This window comes from Idiotropiscis lumnitzeri, chromosome 13 (assembly GCF_059441095.1).
Source record: "Idiotropiscis lumnitzeri isolate Australia: NSW breed Sydney's pygmy pipehorse chromosome 13, RoL_Ilum_1.0, whole genome shotgun sequence".
In the NCBI taxonomy this organism is placed as follows: domain Eukaryota; kingdom Metazoa; phylum Chordata; class Actinopteri; order Syngnathiformes; family Syngnathidae; genus Idiotropiscis; species Idiotropiscis lumnitzeri.
The window spans coordinates 14631162-14649299 of NC_142403.1; the positions used below are offsets into that span (position 1 = coordinate 14631162).

Here is an 18138-nt window from a genome sequence, read left to right on the forward strand (position 1 = left end):
GAGCTTTGTGTTCCCACTTCAAACACAGCGAGACTCAGCTCTTGCTTCCCCTCATGCTGCTGTACTGCATTGGATACAGTGCCTTAATTGAAACCTGAGGTCAAAAGTCAGACTTGAGCCCTGGTTTTGTGACAGAACTCGTTATACAGGAGTGACACAAAGCTGAGTGAGCGGAGGTGGAAGAAACACGATCTGTTGGTCTTTTATGAAATCCTAAAAGATGACTGGCGCTCCTACCAAAGCACAGATAAATAGGCCCAAAAAAACCTTTGTTAACCCTAATTCAGGCGGAATATGAACTTTGCATCAAAATTCACCCATTTTTTTTTATCCATGGGCGGGGGCAGCTATTTTGCCTCTCGCTGTCAACTGATGTACTTTATTTTTACTTTGTGCTCCTTGGTTAAACTGGGCTCTGCATTTTTTTTTGTTCATTTTCAGTTTTTTTTTCATGATTGCACTTTTTATCTTCAACTGAAAAAGTAGACTCAAGACTTCAAATTCTTTATTGAAGTATAGCGTGAGTACTTTTGCCATATTAATTTATTTATTTATTTAACCCTTACACGTTTAAAGTCCATCAATCTATCCATTTATGTTTCCCAGTAACGTTCGCTACTACGCTCGCAAGTGCGACATGACAGAACCATCTTGTCGCTTCTCGTTCATCTCTTCTATTAAGTAAGCATGCGTAGGACAACCAGGAAGTAAAAGTGACAGCCGCATCAAACACGGGTCTGCGTGTCAAAGACGAACCCGGAACAAGAGCGTTAATGCTTAGTGAGGGGGATGATGTTGCGGTGACAAGACCAGTTTTCTACCATCAGCGACAAGCCGGCTAACTTGTTTCGCGACACTTCTCCGAGGAAGTCCCAAAGTTGCGATACTACGTCCTATTTACCCTTTGACCTCGATCTCTTAAAGGCACAGGATGAAATAATCGAAGACGATCGATTCATCTCGGGTGCAATGTGGGAGAAGCTGTCCACACCGACGGGGTCCGTGTTCAGCGACTTTGAGGAGATCCCCGACATGGATCTCTGGTGCGAAGACTGGATGTCGAATTTGCCGAAGGAACTGTTGGACGTGCCGCTGACCCACTTGGCCATACCCGGTACTGTCTCTTTAATTGCACTGCTCCCTGTTTCATCAATAACAACAAATAGGATATCTGGGCATCTATAATTCTGAAATAATAACCATACCTAAAAACGGATTATGATCTGACCATCTGATCTTAACCGTGTGTGAACTGTCACAAATAATTTCACTCATGCAGTAAAATAAGATAACCCAAATTATTAGGAAAGACACATACTGTAGAAATTGCGTGTGTGTGCGTGTGCGCGTGTGTGAGATTAGTAAAAATTCCTTCCATTTACAATACGTCATTGTAAGAGCAGCAAACCAGTTCTAGCTGTTCAGTATTTATATGTGTGCGTGTGTGTCTGTCTTCCAGGGAGTCATGACACAATGAGTTACTGCCTGGACATCTCCTCCCCCTTGGTGAGGTCTGAGTCGGACCTGTTCAGGGTGCTTGATGGACTTTGCTGTTGCCTCACCAGGCCGACCGTCTTCAAATGGGCCACCACGCAGGTATGGAGCTCATGAATAAGAATATAAATATGAACGCAAGCCTGATTCATTTCATTACTTTTACTTATGATGACAGGAGGAATTTGTACAGGAAATTGAAAATCTGTGGTATGATATCCAAAGTAAAAGAGAGAACAAAATGAACGTGTACATTTTTTTAAAACATGCATAATGTGCATTTTTTTTACTAAAAAAATCCATAAATGCATTTTATTTAATTATATGTTTATATAGAAATTTGACAAATTAGATTACATAATTAAATGATTAATTTGTATTTTAAAAATATGATTCATATGTTTTAAACTTTTGATAACATTTGTTACTTACAAATACGTTATAACCATGTAATAGCTATACAGTATTTATTACAGAATTATGTTATCTTATTATCACGATTATCGTATCATATCCTTTTTTTAATGTCTACGCAATCAGGACCGAAGCATCGAAGATCAGCTATCGATGGGCATTCGATATTTCGACCTGCGAGTGGCGCATAAACCCGACGACCCGTCGTCAGAGTTGTACTTCACGCACATCCTATACACACACGTCACCGTCTTAGTGAGTGACGCTCGACGTTCGCTGGCTCAATCTTTTGGTCCGCACTGACCAATGAGTTCAAATGCACGCTTCCTGTCGACCAATCAGGACACTCTGTGGTCCGTGGCCACCTGGCTGGAGAATCACCCCAAGGAGGTCGTCATCTTGGCCTGCAGACACTTCGAGGGGCTCAGTGACACGCTACATCACCTCTTCATATGCAGCCTCAAGAAGATCTTTGGCGCCAAACTCTGTCTGCGCCAGGTCAGCCCTTTTCCGTACATGATGTGGTATGCTTTGGACTATAAGACGCTCCTTTCTGGAGAGGTTTTAGAACGTGTGATGTGGAATACTTTGGATGATGAGACGTTCGTTGCTCTAACCTGATAGTCATGCGCGTCTCTATTTCCCGTACAGGAAGCGGACTGGTCGCTTCGGCGCCTGTGGGCGTCCGGTCGTCAAGTTCTGCTCTCCTACGACGCCGACGTAGCTTCCCGCCACGACGAGCTGCTCCCCAGCATTCCCTACTGGTGGGCCAACCAGCGCACGGCCCGAGCCGCCATCAACTTCCTGGAGTGGAACAAGCAGCTGGGAAGGCCACGTGAGTCCACGTCACACCTGTGCTAATGACACACAAAACATGCTAACGATAAATCTCACCATGACGTCACATGTACTTTGGTGTGGCAAGAACCGCAAGTCACTCATTACATATTTTTAGGATCGAGTATTCTCATGATTATATTATTATATGTAAATGAATAATAATTTAATTTGCGTTATTCACTCTTTGAATGACATTGACGGCATTTGCCGTCAAGTGTGTTTTTTTTAAGGGAATCGGCGGTGTCTAGTTTGAGCATTAAGATCGGAAAATTAAATAAATAAATAAAATAAATGTTAAGTATGGCCAGCAGATGGCAGTATTGAGTCTCTTAGTATTAAAACAATGTGGACGCTTATGAACATGGCAGACTGAAAATTTGATCGTGTTTGTCCCTTGAATCTTTTTTTTTTTTTTTTTGGAAGTTTCTCTTTCTTTTTGTTTTGTTTTTAATGGCTGGCATTGAATGAGTTAAACACACTCACGTGCATCAAGTTCTACTGTGGTGTCCGTTTGTCCCTGCAGAGGGTTTCTTCGTGGCCGGCTTAAACCTGACGGCGTACAGAAAGTACATCATCACCAACCCCAAGCAGTCTCTGCGCACGCTGACCTGGGCCCAGTGGCACAGCCTGAGCGAGTGGGTGAAGCAGCAGACCCCCGGTTCGGACCCCCACAGCCTCAACATCATCGCGGGGGACTTTGTGGGCCCGCTGCCTCTCTGCCCCCTCGTCGTGGGACTCAACAGGAAACTGCTGATGGACAAAAAGTTGCATGCGGAAAACGGATGCTAGCAGAGTGCTCGTGGACACTTGCACCAAGTCTGTTCGTTGAACAATATTTTTTTTTTAATTATTTTACGCTAAATTGTACTGAGAGCTGCTAATGTAGTAGTTAGCTTTCTGTGATGGTCACAATATTAGGAACAACTCTCAGCATGATTTGATCCGATCGTCCATCTATTGTATCAACAGTCTCGCAACAACATGATTCATTAAATTCTGCAGCCTAAGGAGAGAAAAATGCCAAGCGCTGCTATTATTTTTCGTAGTTTGGTTTCCTTGTTCGTGATAGTAACAGTTCTCATTAGTACCTTTTTATTACACATTTTAATTATTAAATGTAAAATATAACGATGTCATTAAAAGTTACAAGTGTAAAATTCAAATTATTCGGAGCAAACCAAAAAACACTGGATTCATTCTAAAATTCAATAATTACCAGGATTCAAATCGTTTTGGATGTTTAGTTTTATAAACATAAGATTGTTTCAGTTAGTTTTTGTTCATTTTTTGTTTTGATTTTATTTAGTTAACGGAAAAAAATGTTTCTTTAAATTGTAAGGATTTTTTGCGTAATAACCTTGCTCATTATCTGGATGTCTTATTTTTACACGTAGTTGATAAATGTTGGAAAAATAATATAATTTTTTTTTTAATTATTTAATTTTTTATTTTTAAGTGTAAAAATTAATCAATACTAAAAAAAAAAAAACAACAGTGCTTCAAATTAATTAATTTTAACCCCAAAATAAACCAAAATCAACCACGTGGTTTGCAAATAATGGCAATTCTTTTATTTCATTTTTAATTAAAAAATATTTTTTTTACATGCAGTCAAATATACATTTAGCTCGTCGCTAGCCAAACGTCTTCCAGTAGCGTCCATAGGCGGCGTTGCCGATGACTACCTTGACGACGGCCGAGCCCTCGTCGGCATCCACGCTCACGTCCTGCACGGCGGCCTCCCTGTACAACCAGCTGCCAAGCACAAAAGTTAACAGCGCCGACCGCGGCGGGGCCGAACATGGCGGCCTCACCTGAGCTGCGGTGTGCTGAGGTCCACCTTCAGGCTGACCACGCGTTTGCCTGTTGTAGCCACCACGTGCCGTTCCACTGCCTCCTTCAGCGCCTCCAGGCCGCGCCCATCCAGGGCCGAGATGGCCAGGGCGTCGGCTTCCGTCGATTTGTAACTGTGAAGATGTTTTTTGTGATGTTTTATTGATGTGTCCCATTGCGAGTCATGGTAACTGTCGCCATGGTGATGCTACTCTTAACTGTACAGGTCATAGAAATGTAAGACGAAAAGTAGACCATGTACATTTGGACTGTAGGGCCTGAAAGAAAGTCTGATTTTAATTTGAGATTTTTCCCACATTAACACATAAAATAGGACAAACATTGACATTCAAACTTTTTTTTTTCCTCCCTATTTTAAATTAAATACCAAAAAGACAAAGCATTGCAAAACATGTTATGCTTCTAATTCATAGCCTTGTTGTGTTAAAGGATGAAAAATATCTTATTTTAACTCATTGACTACCATTGATGGCTAAAGATGTTAAAGATCCATTTTTTTTTTTTAACGGAGTTTTAATCATATTTTTTTAATGCCGGCCTTTCAAAAGAAATGTTCCTTACTTGTCAACGAGGTCAATCTTGTTGTGGACTTCAATCATGGAGCTCATGAGTGCATCGGGCACTCGGAGGTTCCTCAAGACCTTCAACACGTTGGCCTTCTGGTTGACGTTCTCTGGATGGCTCACGTCCCGCACGTGAATCAACACATCCTGAGGCACGCGTACAAATTCACAAGTCAAATTTGGGCGAACTATAACTTGAATATGACAGCTGGATATGATTGCTGACGATTTCCAAAATTGTAACCATATAAACAGGATATATGATTCACTTCTACACAATTTGATGTCCAAAATGATACATATGTCCGACGTATCCTGCGATGTGCGCACCGAGTGCTTGATGTCCTCGAGCGTGGCGGCGAACGAGTCGATGAGCTGGTGGGGAAGCTGCGACAAGAAACCGATGGTGTCCACGTAGAGGACAGTGACACGTCCGGGCAGCTGGCCCGCATGCACCGTCACGTCCAGCGTGGCGAAAAGCCGATCCTGGGGACACAGCCCCGCGTCGCCCGTCAGCGCTTTGATCAGCGTTGTTTTGCCTGCCGACAAAGACAAAATGTGATTTTGTTTAGAGAAAAACGAGATGGCGGGTGCAAGAAAGACAAAACAAAAGGATGCTTTCTAATGAAGAACAAAGGGAGAATATTGAACACTCCGGTACGGTACGTCTAACTTTTGTTTTGTTTTATTTTAGTCTTATCGTACTTTAATTTATATTTTATCACATTTTTTTGTTCCTTTGTTGTTTTTGGATTATTTGATTTAATTTTTTATCTATTTTATTTTTGTATGATCCCACTATTTCATTCTTTTTGTCACAATTTAATTCAGCCATCGAGTTTTAATATTTTTTTAATTCAGTTTTATCTTTATTGCTGCCTTATTTTCACTTTTTTTTATTCCACTAATACCCCACTTATTTGTTTTCATATTAATTTAAAAAATATTTAAATTTTTAAAAGTAGGGTTAGAGTCACAAAGTAGGGACTTCAAAGATGATTTGTTTGAAAATGTGATTGAAGGTTTTGAAGTAGGGTTTCAAACTCGGGATAGTGTTTCAAAGTAAGGTTTTAAACAAGGGTTAGGGTTCCAAATTAGGGTTTCAAAGTAGGGTTTCAAACTAGGGGTAGGATTTAAAACAAGGGTTAGGGTTTGAAAGTAGGGTTTGAAACCAGGGTTAGGGTTTGAAAGTAGTAACAAAACAGAAATAAAACAAGACAATACTTTTATAATCGGCATCAATCATCCGTGGATTTTCACTCCTCGCAGGCCGGCCCGACGACTTGTCTCACCACAATTTGTGTATCCCAGCACGGAGACGATCGGGAAGTCTTTGTGCTTCCGGCGCGTTCGAAGCAGTCGCCGCTTCCTGCTCAGCTTTTCCAACGCCGCACAGATCTTCAACTCGCGTTCCCTCAGCAGTCTCTGCTGGACCTCCAGCTGCGTCTCGCCTACATGCAGTCATAAGAACTATCAAGACGCAACGTAACTTTAAATTATTGAAGAAAAAAAAAAAAACAAGCAAGTCAAGTCCTAATCTTGCTCTGTCACAACATTATTCTGCTCTGACTGAGCAAAACACAAAAATGAAAGATGGATCGTTTATATCCAGCGGATATAAAACGCCCACCGAGCCTGTTTCAACGTCAAGAGTTTTGTGTCATAAAACAAAACAAAAAAAAATCTACCCCTGATAAATCCTACCAAAACGCTTTCCAGCGACCGATCATAACGTGGCGATAATGCGGTTGCACACGCTCAAGACGGAAAGTCAATTCGAGACTTTCGGTCCTAAAATCGTCGACTTTATCGGTCTCTATCGAGATGCTCCCCCGGTTTGCCATGTTGGTTACCCGAGCCGCCGATGTAGCGGGCGCCGCCGCCCTGCTGGTCCATGTTGAGGAATTCATTCTTCAGACGTGACCTGCCAGGAAAATTTTATTATCATTATTATTATTAATTACATCTGGAAACTTAATTCTACTTAACTTTATGATTTTTTTTTTTTGTTATGATTATTATTTTTTTGGTGGTACCTTAGCAGAGTGATTTCGGCCAGCGAGATCTGCAGCTTGGCCTCTTTGGTTTTGGCGTTACAGCGGAAAATGTGCAGCACCAGCGAGTATCGGTCCAACACCTTCACCCCCCACGCCTCCTCCAGCTCCCTCTGGAGGACAACAGAACGATTTTGAGTGATATATGAAATGAATTTTGGTCGTTTAACACTTATCACAATAGAAACATGAACTAAAGACATAACATTTGATTGCTTTAAAATATTTTGGCTTTTAGAGTTTGTTCAACTTTACAACACAGAGAAAAATCAGCAAAAAAAAAAAAAAAGAATTGGTAGATTTTTTTGACAATTTTTTGGGGCAGTGTTTGAAAGTGCTAAACTCTTTCAAAAAAAAAAAAAAAAAAAACTGCAATGACAATTAGCAAAAATGTGGCCCTTTTTTTTCTGATTTTAAACGAGCTAAAGTCGGGCGCTAGTATGCGTGTATAAATGTACATACTGTATGAATATTTTATATCATTTTTTATTTGACTTTGATATAAAAATAAATTTAAGATGAGTAATATTTTTTTCTTTGATGAAAATCAATAATGAAACCAGTAATTCACGCAGATGAATACAACAAATCATTTTAATAATGCAATTAAAAATCAAACGCACACAATGAACCACTTCATCCTCCCGACTTTATCTTTAGGAAAAATTAATACCCCGGATACGATGGAAACACATCATTTCAACAATCTGAAATATCAAGAGTAAAAATCCCTCCCACCAAAAAGTTTGAGAAAGCCCTTCAGCGCAATTAGAATCGCCGCACAACAGCTGAGCTCACCTCTGACGACGGCGACAGACGCTCCACGTTGACCAAAACGGCAGTGATGCCCGCTGTCCGTCTTATCCTCTCTGCACGGGCAAGCGGAACACGTGATGAACGCCTACATTTACAGGAAATTTCTAGAAGACTTTCCAGAAAATGTCGTCCATAAATACAACAAGGATGCAAAATGTGGTGACGTGAACACAAAGTACCCGTGAGCATCTGGAAGTTTCCTTTGCCGAAGATCTTTCGCTTGTCCGGGGTCTTGGTGGACATGATGAGACGGTCCACCACCGTCCACTTGTCCAGCGTATTGACCAGCGCCACCGCCTCCGCCATCATCAGCTCCGCTGCAAAGAGGGAGTGGGGGAGTAGTGAGTCATGTGACTTCCATGAGACACAATGAGGCAAATTCATGAGGAGGTGAATTTGTGAAGGTTGACAATTTACCAGTCGTCAGATGTTGCTTCCTCCTTCCCCACTTGACATCAGGGTGGACCACAAAGACCCGGTGCGGGCCTCCTGCGAAGGCCGTGGCGGGCTGCAGCTCCCGGAACAGCTCCTCCGCCTCCTGCTCCTCCATCAAGTCTTCATCCTCGTCATCTTCCTGCTGGGTGAAACCTGAAAAGTTCACATACGGCAAAACTGTAAAGAAGTTGATTTTTTATGGTTTTTATTTTTCAGATGACTTTTTTCTTTTACGCCCAACATTTAAAAACTGATATTTGTACTTTCCACTCCGTACTTTGACAAAGTCATCAAAACAGGTATGGATTATAAAATGTACTCTTTTACTTTTGCACTTAAGAACATTTCAGGGAGCAAATTTACTTACAATATTTAAATATAAAGCAATACTTCGACCATTTTAGGGTATTTTTGCCTCCTCTGATCAATATGTTTTAAAAATAGTACAAAACTCGGTATTGCTGTCTGGTGAACTTAAAAATAAGATTTGAATTTGATGAAGAATTAGAAAAGAAAAAAATGTTTGCAGTCGATATGGCAGCGCAAAGTCATTCTTGATTTTGCTCATTAAGAGCAAAAGATTTTTTTGTTTTTGTTTTTTTTAACTTGTGTACTAAAGTACATTTAAGAGTGTGTAACTTTTGACACTTCTACTTTTACCAATCCTTTTTCACACAAGTATTTGTTGCCACCCAGCACACACGTTTGTTCATTTTAGAGTCTGTAATTTTTTTTGTTCAACTTTTACTTAACTAAAAGAGTTCAATCGGCACTCGTCATTTTTATCACAAAAAGTCTGTGTAGAAAAGGGTGAGTATACTTTTGTCACCCGAGACGCACGTGTTATTTTTATTAATTTTTTTCATTTATTTCCATTTTTGTCTGTGCTTTTTATATTTGTAGTTGAACTTAATTCATAGTCTTTTGTAGTTGTTGTTTACACGAGTACTAGTACTCAAGTACAGCGTGCGAGTACTTTAGCCACCTCTGTCTTCGGTGAAGTCGTCCGAGCGCCCGAAGATGCTGCGAGAGAGCCCAAACGCTCTGCAGCACCGCGGCGAAAAAGCATCTCCGTGCCGCGGATGCCAATTCGTCCACGCGGCAGGCACGGATGCGACTGGCCGGCAGTTGCGTGTCCAAGCTCGGTTCAGGAGAGACGACCACGCGTGGATCCTCCTCGCGATTGCCATGTCATTCAAGGACTCTCAATTACGTCAAGAAAAATGACGTCGTAATACTTTCCTCATTTTAAATCTACACTCTCAACATTCTACTGCATACCACACAACGGTACTTAATAACGACGTTATTGTTGTACTGTACAGCGTCTGAAGTTCAAATCCAGGTGATGCTTTGCTTTGACAGTGCAGGGGCGCCTCTAGATATTTTTTTTACCCTGAGTGAAATCTTACAGGAAACAGTTCCCATAGGATAAATGCTCCGATATGTCCATGGCCACCGAGTACCGAGTAACTAGTTTCGGTCATCAACTGTTTTTTTATTAAATTCCTTTCGATCCCATAATTTATTCTGTACTTCTCAATTATGAAGTATTTTTTTCCTCTATTCGGGGGGATATTGCCTGAAAAGAAAAATACGGGAATAGTAAAATAACGCATGTCCGCCGTTGCCATATTGTTTTTACGTCACTTCCTATATTGATTTCTTTCTTTTTTTAACATTAAAATTCGTGTTGTTTTTATAAAATTCCACACTAACATACAGCCAGCGAAACCAACGTTCACTCACACAGAAAAAAAATTCCACGCAGTTGTTATTCAATAAAACAAATCATGCGGTTTTCATGGTGCTATGTGTGCAAATTAGACAACGCTAAATGCTCAATACACGCACATAGTCACACATACAGAAAATAATTCTTATATACCAGGAAATATTGATTTAAAATGTGAAATAATTCATGAAATGATTTGTCGTTTCTCTTGCGGCATATCACGGTCCGAGACTGCCCTCTACAGGATATTAGCGTCATTACGCTTTAAACCTCGCTTTAATTTGACTGAAGTGTTTTATGGGCTTTCTTTACACTCAGGAGTAGCTGGATGAGTATTTATTTTCGGTATTTTTAATATTCAACGAATACATGTAGTATTTAACACATTTCATGATATCAAATTCCGCATTTTATCCCTCAAATATGGGAGTCAAAAGTGATTCATATGATTAAAATCCCTCTCCCCGGCCGCCTCCGTGCTTGAGTGGGCGTGTGGTTAAAAGGATAAAGAAACCCAACAGGTTGGACCGAACAACGCCTCAAAGGCGCCTCTCCGAAAATGTGATAAAGATTAAACAGTCCAGAAAGCGACTTCTTCAATTGTCATCTCCATTTCGCGTGTTTGCACTTTTTAAGAGTGCGACAGAAACTTTTGAGGCGCGACAAGACGCAACATGAAGCTGACATTCCTTCGCGGTGAACAAATGATGCAGAGTTAGATGACTCCAGCGTCAAAAAAGTTTTCATAAAAGACGGAAGATCCGTGTTCATTTGGGCTGGGGGGGCAAAAGTGGCGATGCGCCGGACACTGTGGAATATTGGAGGACTGCTGCTCAGCTTCTTCACCTGCTGCAACACTTGGGGTAAGAAAGAATTAAGATGTATTTTATTGACGTCACTGATGGCCACCAAGTGCAAAAGTACTTTTACTTTGCTTTTAAATGTATGTATTTAATTTGTAAATGCTTTTAAATGTTGTTTTTAATGATGTGACACAAATTGAGTTACTTTGTGTATGAAAATTAATTAAATAAAACAATCACAGTCCAATTGTAACACCACAAATCGTCACCTTGACATTTTCACTTTCATTTGTACTCATAATTAGTTATACTCAAACAGCCGGCCGCTAACTGTATCTTAGAATAAATGCTAAATAGTCGCCGAACACAATAGAATTAAAAGGAACAATGAGAATTAATACAGAGTCAAATTTCACCATGGAAGAACAAAACATTTAAGAAAATAGGCTGAATGGCTTGATTGATGATATTAGCCATTTATTTTAAGACTCTAAATTAAATGTTTTTTTTTTTTAATTTTTCCGCTGATATTTTAAAATGGGCCTGCCGAACTGTTGCAAGTCTCAAACCTGCATTTTGAATTGCCAAACTGATACTCTGGCATCTTGTTATTACAATGGTCCAATTATGAACGACTGTTGCTAAAACGTTTACAGCCGTTACACGAGCATATCCTTGGCCTACAGAAACATAGTTTCCGATCACGTGATCAGTATTTGTTCCTCCACGATTTTGGCAATTGAGCTCGGGACTTTTTTTTATTATACACTCATAAGAGCAGCGTAACAAAAGAAAATGTTTGCCTCCAATGTAATGGTAATGCTAACATGCTAATAGTTGCTTTGCTAACATTTAGCAAGATACTAACGTGAGTGGAGAAGGACCTGACGCACATAAGGATTTTTACATTTTGCCCCGTCTTTAGGAGCCATTTGAAAAAAAAAGAAAGAAAGATTAGCTCCACAGAAAACAGTTTTAACACCAACATATAATGTTGTAAGCTAGCAACCTAGCACAGAAAGTGCTGCGGCACAGCGATCAATAATTTCCATTCTGCCCTGTGGTCAGGTTTTTTGAAAGTAAGTAGCTCAAATGCTAACAGTTGGTATGCTATCATGTACTCTGTAGACTAGACAAAATAGAAACGGAACACCGAGCGCAATTCACTTTTCAATTTGTGATTAAAAAAAAATCAAACATAGTTTATATGACCTTTTGTGACTTTTCTGGGATCTTTAAAACCAATATAAAAATTCTATAATGCTCTCCCCAGAAAAAGAGTGTGTGTTGGGCATCGTGGGCCAGCCGCTGCGGCTTTCCTGCTTTTATCCGAACACGCTCGCCTTGACTAATGTCTCTGTGGAGTGGAGGAGGAATGAGGACGAGGTGGTGCGAGACGAATACGACAACGACGATGACGACTCTCTTCGCACCGGCAACTTCACCCTGAGCCTGCCTGCTGTGGACCCACAGGAGGACAACGCGTCTTTTCGGGTCATCGTCACCTCTCCGGGAAACCGCAGCCTGGAGGCCTGCACGCTGTGCGTCAGGGTCGCTGGTAAGTTTAACACGCCGTTACAAAACAATTGGAACCACTTATTTGTTTGTAAAACATCTTTTTTACTTTCTTATTTGCATTTTGATTTACAGTAGTGCAGAAATGAGAAACTCAGAACGATAGAAAATATAAGTCAGCTGCAGCTCAAAACGTAACCTAAATCAAACCTTTCCAAGCATTTTTTACCGAGTGTGTGTGCGCGCGTGTGTGTGTGTGTCAGCTCCGTTCAGCACGCCCGAGCTACGGTGGGAGCCGGCGGTTGAGGATACGCCCAGCCTCTTCCAGTGCGACTCGGGCGGCGGCTTCCCCGAGCCGGTCGTCGACTGGCTGATTAACGGCAGGGCCCAGGAGAACTCGGAGGGCTCGGTACAGACCCAAGTGGAACTGCGGCCGGACTCTCGCCTCTACGATGTCACGAGCTACCTGACCATCAACGTAACGGACACCAACGTGTCCTGTGTCATTCATAACACGGCCATCAACCAGACCCTCACCTCTACCACACGTATGTGGAATGTCACTGCCGGGGGTAAGGGGAGCAGATTGTGATGTCACCGGAAAGGCTTTTTGTCGCACTTAGCATCTATGGCAATTCATCAAAATATAATTGTGATTTCAATTTAGGCTTCTCTACATCCCCAAATCATTATAATCAAAGAAAAATTCAAGAAAGATAAATGTGCTCAACAGCACGGGGTGTGAAAATTCCCCATGTTGTGAAAGTACCCTGAATGCACCATGTTACTGAATGCAACCATTTAATGACACTACAGTTGAAGTTAACTGTAAAACTAAAGACACAAAAAAAAACTACCAACACACAATTCCACATGATGTGGCATGAAATACTATGACCGACGTCCCAGGTTAGCCCAGTAAGTCCCAAGAATTGTGAAAATAAAAATAGAACACTTTACCACATCCAATATGGCGGCCATGTTTCCCTACAATTCCTGTAAAAGACATTTATGGAGTGACGTCATTTTCCACGATTGTTTCTTCCTTTCTTTTTGTCTCTGCTTAGATGCGGTGTGGAACGGTCCCGTGGTGACACGGGCCAACGAAGCCCTGTGGGTGTTCAGCACGGGCCTGTGCGTGGTGGTGGGTGTCATGGTGGCTGTGGGCTTGGCCTACCAGATCCACCTGGACCGGGTGAGCAAGAAGAGGAAGATACAATACCAGAGTAGAAGGAATAGAGGTAAACATACGGCAATGCCACGGAGCATTTAACTAAAAAAAAAAAAAAAAAAAAAAAAAAAACTGAATCAGCCCACTTTTATGCTTGGTGCCTCACTTGTTGGACTGCTTATCATTAAGGCCCAACCGATTAATCGGCGGCCAATTTAATTGGGAAATAATTTTTTTTTTTCTGTTTTCCCCCCACATTAACGTGTTATAACATAAGACAGTATAATATTAGACATAGATCATGTCCAATATGTAAAAAAAAAAATCAGTCTGTGTTTGCCAATTTTTCTCACTGTTGTAAAATTAAATATTATAAAGCAAAGCACTGTAAAACGGTCAAGTACAGTCTACTGCCTGTAATTCATATCTTTGTCATTGTAAGCGTTAAGCTATCAAAAAAATGTTATTTTGGCTATTAGAATTTTTTTAGCCAAAATAAAACATTTTTGATAGCTTAACGTTTACAATGACAAAGATATGAATTTATTTTAAATTTATTTATTTATTTTATAATTTTTTTAAATTATTTGGACGATTAATCGGTTATCTTAATTTTATAGTCATATATCAGAATCTGCCTAAAAAGAAAAAAAATACTTCACATTTGCAACACAATTAATCAAATTGAATACAAACCATCAAAAGTATGCAAAGTCCGATTTTCGTATTTTTCCAAGTGTGCAAATAACGGCACCGCTATCCGCAGGTTACAACAGGAGACGTCACCAAACGGAGGAAACGGAGGTGGTCACTTTGCATTCATGGGAATCCAACGTCTAATCCAACGTTCGATGAACTCGCTCACTATTATTACCTCTGCCAAGGAAAATGTTCTGTTTGTTCTTTCTGTGCCTCATGACCAAAATTGAGCAGGAAGTTGGCTATTCTAGTTTGAAGCAGACATTTCCCACTTGATAGCTCCTCCCAGGACCGTTAGAAAAAATGTCCTTGATATTAGACGAGCACACGACAAGGGAATAAAGTGGTAAGAATTTATTTCTCTTAGAGATATTGTAAATATGCTGCTCATTTTTTTTCATTGAAATTCCATTCATCTCTTCTATGGCCCTCAAAAAAAAATCAAGTGAGAGCTTGTCGCTTGAAAAAAAAAATCACAAGTTGGAAGTTTAGCGTGAAACTGACTGATCAGATTGCTTACTTGATGCGTTCAGAAAGGACCATGATTCATAACCGACAACGACAAGTGAAAAATGGTTGCCACCCCTGTCATCGTCATCTCTCGCGCCGTCATCTCGCCTCTCCCTGCGCGGCGGTTACGGCGTAGACGTCGTGGCGGCGCTGGGCCGTGATGGGGATCTGCTGCCTCACGTCAGACAAGTACTGCAGGTCTGAAATCAGCATGTGGATGTCACTCGTTTGTTTTTGCACAAACCATCAGAAATGGGTTGAGCAATATGCACGCCGACCACCCAATTAATTATTAATTAATGAATTAATTATTATTAATTATTTTTTAAGAATTAATCTGAAAAGTAAGTGGTTAAAGAAACTATCTCATGCCATGATAGTTGAGGTTACATGCTGTGAAGGATTAGATTGCCATGGCAACACAACGAGGCTGAAATCTGATTGGACAAAAAAAAAAAAAAAAAACATGCTGGAAGTAGTGCTGGCAAGAGAAAGAATGAAATTACTCTCAATGCTGACACTCACCGATATCAGCGTAGATCACCGCCTCCTCCGCTCCGGCTTTTGAGATCACGTCCCCCCTTGAAACAAGACAATGCCTTGATGAAGCAGCATGTGGCTCATTTTGGACTCACTTTTCCCCAATTAAATAATTATACGTTTGCGGTCATGAGGCGGCTCAACGTTTAGTTGTTAGTCCAGAATAAACTAGGAAGACAACTCCTAAGCGTTTCAATTCTCATCTTGTCACGTGCTACGTCTCACCAGGGGTTCACCACAGTGCTGTGACCCCAAGCCACGTAGGAGGCGCTCTCGTCCCTGGCGGGCGAAGCTGTGGCCACGTACACCTGGTTGTCCACGGCCCTGCAGTATGAGAAACCACATGTCAATCGTTACTTACGGGACGAATTGAGCTTGCGAACAGCACCAGAGTACATTAAAAAGCTCACCTGCCCCTTTGCAGGAGCTCCCAGTGGGCCGGCCCTGTGGTCATGTTGAAGGCTCCTGGGTAGAGCAGTAGCTGACACCCTGACCAGCAAACAAGAACAATCTGTCAAAAACCTCTTTCGTATACACGTCCCGCAAAAATAAGAGAGCCAAAATGTTTTGAGAAATTTTGAAACAAACTTTTCTGTCAATGAGAGCAACACGTCCAGGTCATGAGGTAGTAAAGCAGTCTCAAAATGAGACTCTCACCGTGACTCACTCACAGTTGGGTAAAGATTTTGATGGTGGTGTGATTTTGGCTCTGGACAAATTCTGTCATTTTGTTTTCTTTTACAACATTAAGTTTTGAACTAACATCCATTCATTTTCATCATTACATCTCATTAAATGCCTCAGGAACTAAGATGACATGAAATGATTTTGGTGAATGCCATCTATTTTTGATCTATTCAAAGAGCTGAAGCTCTAAAAGACAAAAATCACCAACCTTGGGAAACATTTGTAGTCACATTCAAGCTAAAACCTTCCTTGCTTATTTCTGGAAACATCAACGACAACGTTGACACTCACGGCACACTCACCCTTCCTGCTGTAGAGCTGCGCCAGCTCGGCGAACCGCAGGTCATAACAAATCCCCACGCCCACTTTGCAGAAGGCTGCGAGTAAATATTACATTTGAATTTTTGGAAAACAAAAGAAAAAATAAAGAAGAGCAAGTACAAATGTCATAAGAAACTCACGTGTTTCAAACATGGACAAAGTGTTGCCCGGGCTCAACGTCTCCGACTCTTGGAAGCGAATCTTGCCTGGAATGTCGATGTCAAACAGGTGGATCTTGAAGAGGAAAAATGACAGTGTGTGCGTGTGTGTGTGTGTTTGTGTACGTGTGAAACATGTCAGTACCTTCCTGTGTTTGACAAGAAGCTGTCCATCAGGTCCAAACACAAGACAGCTGTTGTACAATTTGCCTGCGTCCTCCTCAGGGATGGATCCTGAACAACAGGAGGGAGTTCACGATCATAGAAATTATACATGTAGCGTGTGTGTTTAGTGTTCTAACTCAACTTACCTTAAAAACATGATAAAACATAATAAAGGAGAATTTTGTAGGTAGTAATTGGTGTGAAAAGGTTTGACAACGGCGTCTGAACGTTATACATCGGGATAGATTATCTTTATCTGGCAGATTCTCACCTCCAACCAGGTAGATCTTGTTGTCCTTGGCTGCCTGGGACAGAAGCTGCGAGGACTCTCCTGGGATCCTCTCAGCATAGCTCGGAAAGAAACTGCTCCCGTAAGGCGAATTGAAGCATTCCTGCAAGTTTTTATTGTCATTTATTTTAATGTGTTACAAAAACTATTCAATTATATTTGGGTGACACAATGCATCCTGACAATTTGATTTATATTCATTAATGGATTATCTTTATACACGTCGCGGCTCAGTGGATAACAAGTGCGCATGCGCGTTGTGCTTCGGTCCAGTACGGACTCCTCACCGGTAGTAGCACCACTTTGCTGCCTTGTCCTGCAGCCTCGCCGATTAGCCTCCGGGCACGACTCAGGTTGTCCGCTTTGACGCTGCCCACTTGCAGCTGGATGACGGCAAGCCGGAACTCTACGAGGAGCAACAACAAGTCACCATTATATGTGTTTGTGTGTTTTGGGAGTGGACATTCGCATATACACTATCTATGACCCTTGCACCCTGTGCGGCGCGCATTATTTAGTATATAATGTAATTGCCGTAGTCAGCGATCGAACAAGACTGTGCTCGCATGGACGGCTCACATCGTGCAGGGGTCACAGATAGTGTGTTGACAAACGCAGCTGGCTGGAGGAGACAGAATAATCCAATAACAATGGCTAAATGTTACAACACGCAGCGACCTGCCATTCGGCTACATATTTAGATACATAGTAAAATTGTCAATCTTTCAAAAACACACACACTTACTGGACATTGCCTTCGCTATCGTAGACATGTATACGACGCTACTTTCTTGTGACTTGCGTGTTTATGATGCTAACAACTTTACGGCTAGCCTTCAAATTTGCTCTTCAAAGTAAATGTAGGCAACTTAATTAGAGGACTTTAAATACGACTGCTGACAATATAAATACCCCGAAACGCTCTTGAATATGTATAACAACGTTCCATAAATGTTGTTCATCACACTTTAGCGAACTACGTTTGTACGCAGGGACAAAAGCCTTTATTTTGACATTTAAACGGAAGTGACGTTAACAGGGCGTGCAAGCGTGGACGCCAATCGTTTTTCTGTGC

The 18138-nt window shown here is 41.3% G+C and overlaps 4 protein-coding genes across 6 annotated transcripts; 2 read left to right on the forward strand and 2 right to left on the reverse strand.

The window, feature by feature from the left end:
• The first annotated feature begins 691 nt into the window (after positions 1-691).
• On the forward strand, positions 692-3772 carry LOC148324602 (PI-PLC X domain-containing protein 1-like). Its single transcript, XM_088313297.1, has 6 exons — positions 692-1114; positions 1460-1596; positions 2035-2163; positions 2251-2406; positions 2560-2743; positions 3272-3772. Exons 1-6 carry the CDS (start codon positions 970-972, stop codon positions 3535-3537), a joined length of 1017 nt encoding a protein of 338 aa, XP_088169423.1. The 5' UTR covers positions 692-969; the 3' UTR covers positions 3538-3772.
• Positions 3773-4296: 524 nt separating this feature from the next.
• Positions 4297-9846, reverse strand: gtpbp6 (GTP binding protein 6). Of its 2 annotated transcripts, none has more exons than XM_088313385.1 (11): positions 9456-9846; positions 8453-8623; positions 8215-8352; positions 8018-8088; positions 7202-7332; positions 7019-7089; positions 6458-6616; positions 5496-5704; positions 5164-5312; positions 4563-4715; positions 4297-4503 (listed from the first exon to the last, which is right to left on the reverse strand). In XM_088313385.1, exons 1-11 carry the CDS (start codon positions 9658-9660, stop codon positions 4383-4385), a joined length of 1578 nt encoding a protein of 525 aa, XP_088169511.1. In that variant the 5' UTR covers positions 9661-9846; the 3' UTR covers positions 4297-4382. The 2 variants fall into 2 exon arrangements, with proteins under 2 accessions (XP_088169511.1, XP_088169510.1); XM_088313384.1 differs by having other exon boundaries at positions 8018-8139.
• Positions 9847-10713: 867 nt separating this feature from the next.
• Positions 10714-16254, forward strand: LOC148324604 (ICOS ligand-like). Of its 2 annotated transcripts, none has more exons than XM_088313021.1 (5): positions 10714-11068; positions 12282-12566; positions 12787-13095; positions 13591-13764; positions 14461-16254. In XM_088313021.1, exons 1-5 carry the CDS (start codon positions 11002-11004, stop codon positions 14532-14534), a joined length of 909 nt encoding a protein of 302 aa, XP_088169147.1. In that variant the 5' UTR covers positions 10714-11001; the 3' UTR covers positions 14535-16254. The 2 variants fall into 2 exon arrangements, with proteins under 2 accessions (XP_088169147.1, XP_088169148.1); XM_088313022.1 differs by having other exon boundaries at positions 12787-13071.
• Positions 14733-18039, reverse strand: nit2 (nitrilase family, member 2). Its single transcript, XM_088313024.1, has 10 exons — positions 17809-18039; positions 17351-17469; positions 17046-17166; positions 16755-16843; positions 16592-16685; positions 16433-16507; positions 15854-15932; positions 15669-15767; positions 15429-15484; positions 14733-15103 (listed from the first exon to the last, which is right to left on the reverse strand). The coding sequence occupies exons 1-10, from the start codon at positions 17834-17836 to the stop codon at positions 15003-15005; spliced, it is 861 nt and encodes a 286-aa protein (XP_088169150.1). The 5' UTR covers positions 17837-18039; the 3' UTR covers positions 14733-15002.
• Positions 18040-18138: the final 99 nt, after the last annotated feature.

Coding starts and splice junctions, on each gene's coding strand:
- LOC148324602 (XM_088313297.1), top strand. CDS start 970: ATGTGGGAGAAGCTGTCCACACCGACGGGGTCCGTGTTCAGCGACTTT. Junction 1,115..1,459: donor GACCCACTTGGCCATACCCG/GTACTGTCTCTT, acceptor TCTGTCTTCCAG/GGAGTCATGACACAATGAGT. Junction 2,407..2,559: donor CCAAACTCTGTCTGCGCCAG/GTCAGCCCTTTT, acceptor TTTCCCGTACAG/GAAGCGGACTGGTCGCTTCG.
- gtpbp6 (XM_088313384.1), bottom strand. CDS start 9,660: ATGGCAATCGCGAGGAGGATCCACGCGTGGTCGTCTCTCCTGAACCGA. Junction 8,140..8,214: donor AAACTTCCAGATGCTCACGG/GTACTTTGTGTT, acceptor AAAGTCTTCTAG/AAATTTCCTGTAAATGTAGG. Junction 5,705..6,457: donor GCTGGGATACACAAATTGTG/GTGAGACAAGTC, acceptor CTTTGTCGGCAG/GCAAAACAACGCTGATCAAA.
- LOC148324604 (XM_088313021.1), top strand. CDS start 11,002: ATGCGCCGGACACTGTGGAATATTGGAGGACTGCTGCTCAGCTTCTTC. Junction 11,069..12,281: donor CACCTGCTGCAACACTTGGG/GTAAGAAAGAAT, acceptor TGCTCTCCCCAG/AAAAAGAGTGTGTGTTGGGC. Junction 13,765..14,460: donor CCAGAGTAGAAGGAATAGAG/GTAAACATACGG, acceptor CGCTATCCGCAG/GTTACAACAGGAGACGTCAC.
- nit2 (XM_088313024.1), bottom strand. CDS start 17,836: ATGTCTACGATAGCGAAGGCAATGTCCA. Junction 16,844..17,045: donor CAAGATCTACCTGGTTGGAG/GTGAGAATCTGC, acceptor CCTGTTGTTCAG/GATCCATCCCTGAGGAGGAC. Junction 15,485..15,668: donor AGCACTGTGGTGAACCCCTG/GTGAGACGTAGC, acceptor TCTTGTTTCAAG/GGGGGACGTGATCTCAAAAG.